A 4,517-nucleotide genomic window follows, 5' to 3' on the forward strand; every position below is an offset into this window, starting at 1 on the left:
TTTCTTTCTTTCTTTCTTTCTTTCTTTCTTTCTTTCTTTCTTTCTTTCTTTCTTTCTTTCTTTCTTTCTTTCTTTCTTTCTTTCTTTCTTTCTTTCTTTTCTATTGTAGTAGTGACTAACACAGAATCATTCAGACCTGGGTGCTCAATATTATTGAAGTCTAATGTCTGAGTACAGTAATGAGTTTATAAAGCCTTCATTTTAAGTCATCATTTTCAAGGTTCCATCATTTCACTCTCAATGATTAGGTCATGAATTCCAAGAACCTTCTTGACCTGGGATAGACAGTTAGGTGGCCCAGTGGACAGGGCACTAGCCTTAGAGTCAGGAAGACCTGAGTTCAAATCCAGCCTCAGACACCTCCTAGCTGTGTTACTCAACCTTAACCTTAGACTTAATGTCTGTTTACCTCAGTTTCCTCATCTGTAAAATGGACACAATAATGCAACCTATCTCTCAGGGTTGTTGTGAGAATCAAATGAGATTATATATATACATCTATGCACATACACACATGTATAATTTAGCACATGGCACATAGTAGACACTTAACAAAAGCTTGTTCCCTTCCTTTCCTCTAAAACTCTTTGCACACCTTAAAGTGCACTCCTTAAAGTACAGACCTTAAAGTACTATATAAATGCTAGTTATTATGATAATATTATCTGATCATGTCTGTTACATCTAGAAAACATCAACCCACAATGAACAGCTTCAGACTTAGACACAAACAAAATCAGAGCCTCATAGAATTAGTCCTGGAAAGCACCTCAGAGTGCTAGACCAACTCTCTTATTTTACAAATGAGGAAACTAAGGTCCAGAAAGGGTAATACATAGTAAATGACAGAGTAGGAATTTATTACAATCAAAGTGACTGCCAAGCCGAAGGATGGTTACTTCCCTGAAGGACAGAATAACAACAGTTGCCTTTTCTGGAGTGCTTTAGAATTCGCAAATTGCTGTTCCATGTACTTTGTACAGCAATCTTGTGAAGTATATGTTAAAGATATTTTTATCTCCATTATACAGATGGGCAAACGGAGACTCCAAGAAGTTACCTTAGAACACACAGCTAATAAGTATCTAAGGTAGGATTTGAACCTAGAATTTTCTGACTATAAGTTCAGCTGTATTCAATGTGTTCATACTACTGCCCTCAAAAAATATGAGAAGTTTCATCAAATCTCCATTTTGGTGTATTTACAGAATCATAGGATCATTTATTTGGAGTTAGGAAGAACCTTAAAGTCAATCCACTAGTTCAATCCATTCATTTCACAAATAAGGAAACTGAGACCTAGAAAGGCCCAAGTTTATATATTAGCAATTGGCAGAGCTAGGATTTGAACCCAGGTCTTCTAACCTCATCTCATGCACTTTTTATTGCATTACAATGCTTCTCATAGGTACATTATAATTTAGTCAATTCTAATTTTGGACTTTCTATTTTAATAATACTTTTACTCTGGTCTCTTGGTTTTTAAGCAGATGGCTGCACGAATAAGAGTAGCCTACACAGTCCATGACTAAATTAGCAGAATTGTCTTCAAATAGAAAGGAATATTAATTATTACATATATTTAAATAACTTTATAACTATTAATACTTTTTGTTGTTATAGGATACCTGGAATTAGAATGTTAAAATTCAATTTGATTTAACAAACATTTATTAAATACTTACTGTGTGTCAAGTACTATACTAGGAATGGGGATAAACAAGACAAAAATGTCTTCAGGGAGCTTATTGTTCAGTCATTTCAGTCATGTCTGACTCTCTGAGACCCCATTTGGGGTTTTCTTGGCAAAGATCGTTTGCCATTTCCTTCTGCAGCTCATTTTATAGATGAGGAAACTGAGGCAAACAAGGTTAAGTGTCTTGCCAAGGGTCACACAACCTGTAAATATCTGAGATCAAATTTAACTCAGGTCTTCCTAACTCCAGGCCTAGCATTCTATCTCCACTGCGCCACCTAGCTGCTCCTATGTTCTAGCAGATCTCAGAAGTAAAAGTTTCACACCTGGTTCTGCTAGCTGGGTGACCAGTGGCAAACCCCTGAACCTTAGTTTTTTCGTCATTCATCTTTGTTGTGGCCAGACTTTCTATCTGGTGCCACTTGGTGACCAATTTGTAGAGGATTGCATCAGGGAAGGAAAGCATCTCCAGGCCTTAGATGATCCAACAAAGCACACAGACGTTGAGCTTTTCAGAATTTCTTTTAGAAGAAATTAAGAATGCCAGCACCACGAGGAAAGAGGCCTCCCTAAAAATAGGCTTCTTGGCTGTTGCCCATCCATATGCACATGCAGATGAGTTACAATAGAACTGATTTCCATGCTTTCAGCAGGTTGTTATAAATAGCAGATGTGGAAAAAAAAATGTGGATGCTTTGCAAAATACCTAGGGAGCTGTCTTTTCAAGTCGGCCTCCTTGTGCTGGCGTGTTCATCAAAAGACATTTTCACAGCTTCCTATACCATTCTTAACTTTGCCCACCCAGAGGCTGAAGAGGAGGAGAAACATATGAGTGCCACTTCTGGGGTAGAAACTGCTTCTTATGTGTACAAATCACACGCTCCTAGGTTTTAGAGCAAGAAGGGATCTTCTAAAGTCTGTCTAGTACAGCTCCCTCAGATGATTGCTGTCCCTACAGGTGCCTTAGGGAGATATGGTTCAGGAGAAAGGGCACGTGTTCTGAACCAGAGGATCTAGTGCCTTGCCTCTGAGGTTGGCTGCTTCTCATTTACACTGTATGTATCATGGAAGCCGAGCTATTTTTGCATTGTCTCCTCCGATAGATTGTGAGCTCCTTGAAGGCAGGGGCTGGGTTTTTACCTTCCTTGGTGTCCTCCACAGGGCAAAGTTCTTGGCACAAAATGCTTAATAAATGCTGGTTGACTGACCTAGGTTCAAATTCCACTTCTGACACTTGTGTGACCTTGGGTAAGTCATCAAAATTTCCCTCAGCCTCAGTTTCTTCAACTATCGAATGAAGGGTTTGAGCTAGACAGCTTCTGAGCTCTCTTCCAGCGCTAGATCTATGAGCCGAATGAGTCCTATAACCTGAAGCCTGGGGGAAGGTTTCCATGGCAACAAACCCCATTGGCCAGTTGGGATGCTCTTAACGCACACTCAGAGGGTCAGCAGGGAAGAAAGGTTCAGACCCACTCATACTATCCTCCTATGACTTGCCACAAATTTCAAATTTCCTTTGAAAAATAGCCAGGATTTAGCTTTAAAAAAGAATCACCTGGGGCAGCTAGGTGGCACAGTGGATAGAGCACCGGCCCTGAAGTCAAGAGGACCTGAGTTCAAATCCGGCCTCAGACAAGCGCTTGACACGTACTAGCTGTGTGACCTTGGGCAAGTCACTTAATCCCGATTGCCTCACCAAAAAAGAAAAAACAAAGATTCACCTGATAACTGATTTCATTTAGGTGCCAAGAAGCCTGAAGACACCAGAAGAAATCAAAGGGCATGAAGTTCAAAAAAAAATCCTCTGAAAGGTTCAGAAGTCTCCGCTTCTGTGGGTGAAGTTCTAGAACTGAAAAGAGTGAATGAGGAAACCCGGAGCAGCAGCAACAGTAGACCACGAGCTGCTTGTAGGTCAGAGGTCAGCCTACCTGCAGGAGGATGGCCCCCTTTCAGAGGAAGGAGGATGACTTTTACTTCATTTGCCATAGTATGGGCTGTAGCTGCTGCTCCTACCGGTCCTTATTGCTTCTGCTGAGTGCCTGGGTAGCACTTTCTCCTCTGCACCATCCTTTTATACTGGCAGTGAAAAGGGCCCTTTAAGGGCATTGCAGAGCAGCAACAGGGTTTGGCCACCCAGTGCTCTCAGGAGGAGGTGGGGCCTTACAGATTTCCTTCAGGCTTGCCAGTTCTTCGCAGAGGCGGGGTAGAAGTCTTAGCAGACAAGAAGAACATTCTTCTTAAGGGAAGGAGAAAGGAAGACAGAGTTTCTTGGGCTTCTTTTTCTCAACCATGAGAGAAAGAAGAGCTCAAGGGGAGTCTACTCTGTTGCTGTCAAGGTGGCAGCAATCATTTTATAGGTGGGGACAGGGGTGGATTATAGGGAAGAATTTCTTTTTTTTTTTGTGGGAGGAGGTCTGGCCTTGTGATTTCAGCAGTGTAGAGAGTTCCATGATGCTGATCAGAAACTTGTCTCTAATTTATAATATTTTAAAAGTTAATAAGCATTCATTTTCTCTCCTTCCCCTTGTTCCTCTCTCTATCCTCCTCTCCTCCCAAATGAACAATAACAGCAACAAAAATAAAACCCTCAAAACAAATATGAATAGTCAAGCAAAGAAAATTGGACATGACAATGAATTATATTTCATTCTGTATTTTGTACTCATCATTTCTCTGTCAGCTAGTGCAAAGCATGCTTAATCGTTGGTCCTCTGGAATCATGGTTTTTCATTGCATTGATCTAAGTTCTTGAGTCTTTCAAAGTTGTTTTTCTCTATTTTTCTAACTTATAATATTAGAGAGTTGCCTATGGCACTTCGTG

At 40.6% G+C, this 4,517-nt stretch overlaps 1 protein-coding gene across 1 annotated transcript in view; it reads right to left on the reverse strand.

Annotated features, from left to right (window-relative positions):
* The window catches only part of LOC114045644 (death-associated protein-like 1), a 35,340-nt gene extending 31,588 nt beyond the window's left edge, over positions 1 to 3,752 (reverse strand). The window contains exon 1 of the mRNA XM_027865709.1: positions 3,625 to 3,752. Coding sequence (XP_027721510.1) covers positions 3,625 to 3,682 — 58 coding nt within the window. The 5' untranslated portion in view covers positions 3,683 to 3,752. The remainder of the gene's footprint in view (positions 1 to 3,624) is intronic.
* Between the last annotated feature and the right edge of the window lie 765 nt (positions 3,753 to 4,517).

The sequence above is a fragment of the Vombatus ursinus genome, unplaced genomic scaffold, assembly GCF_900497805.2.
Source record: "Vombatus ursinus unplaced genomic scaffold, bare-nosed wombat genome assembly UNPS02014779.1, whole genome shotgun sequence".
Classification (NCBI taxonomy): Eukaryota; Metazoa; Chordata; class Mammalia; order Diprotodontia; family Vombatidae; genus Vombatus; species Vombatus ursinus.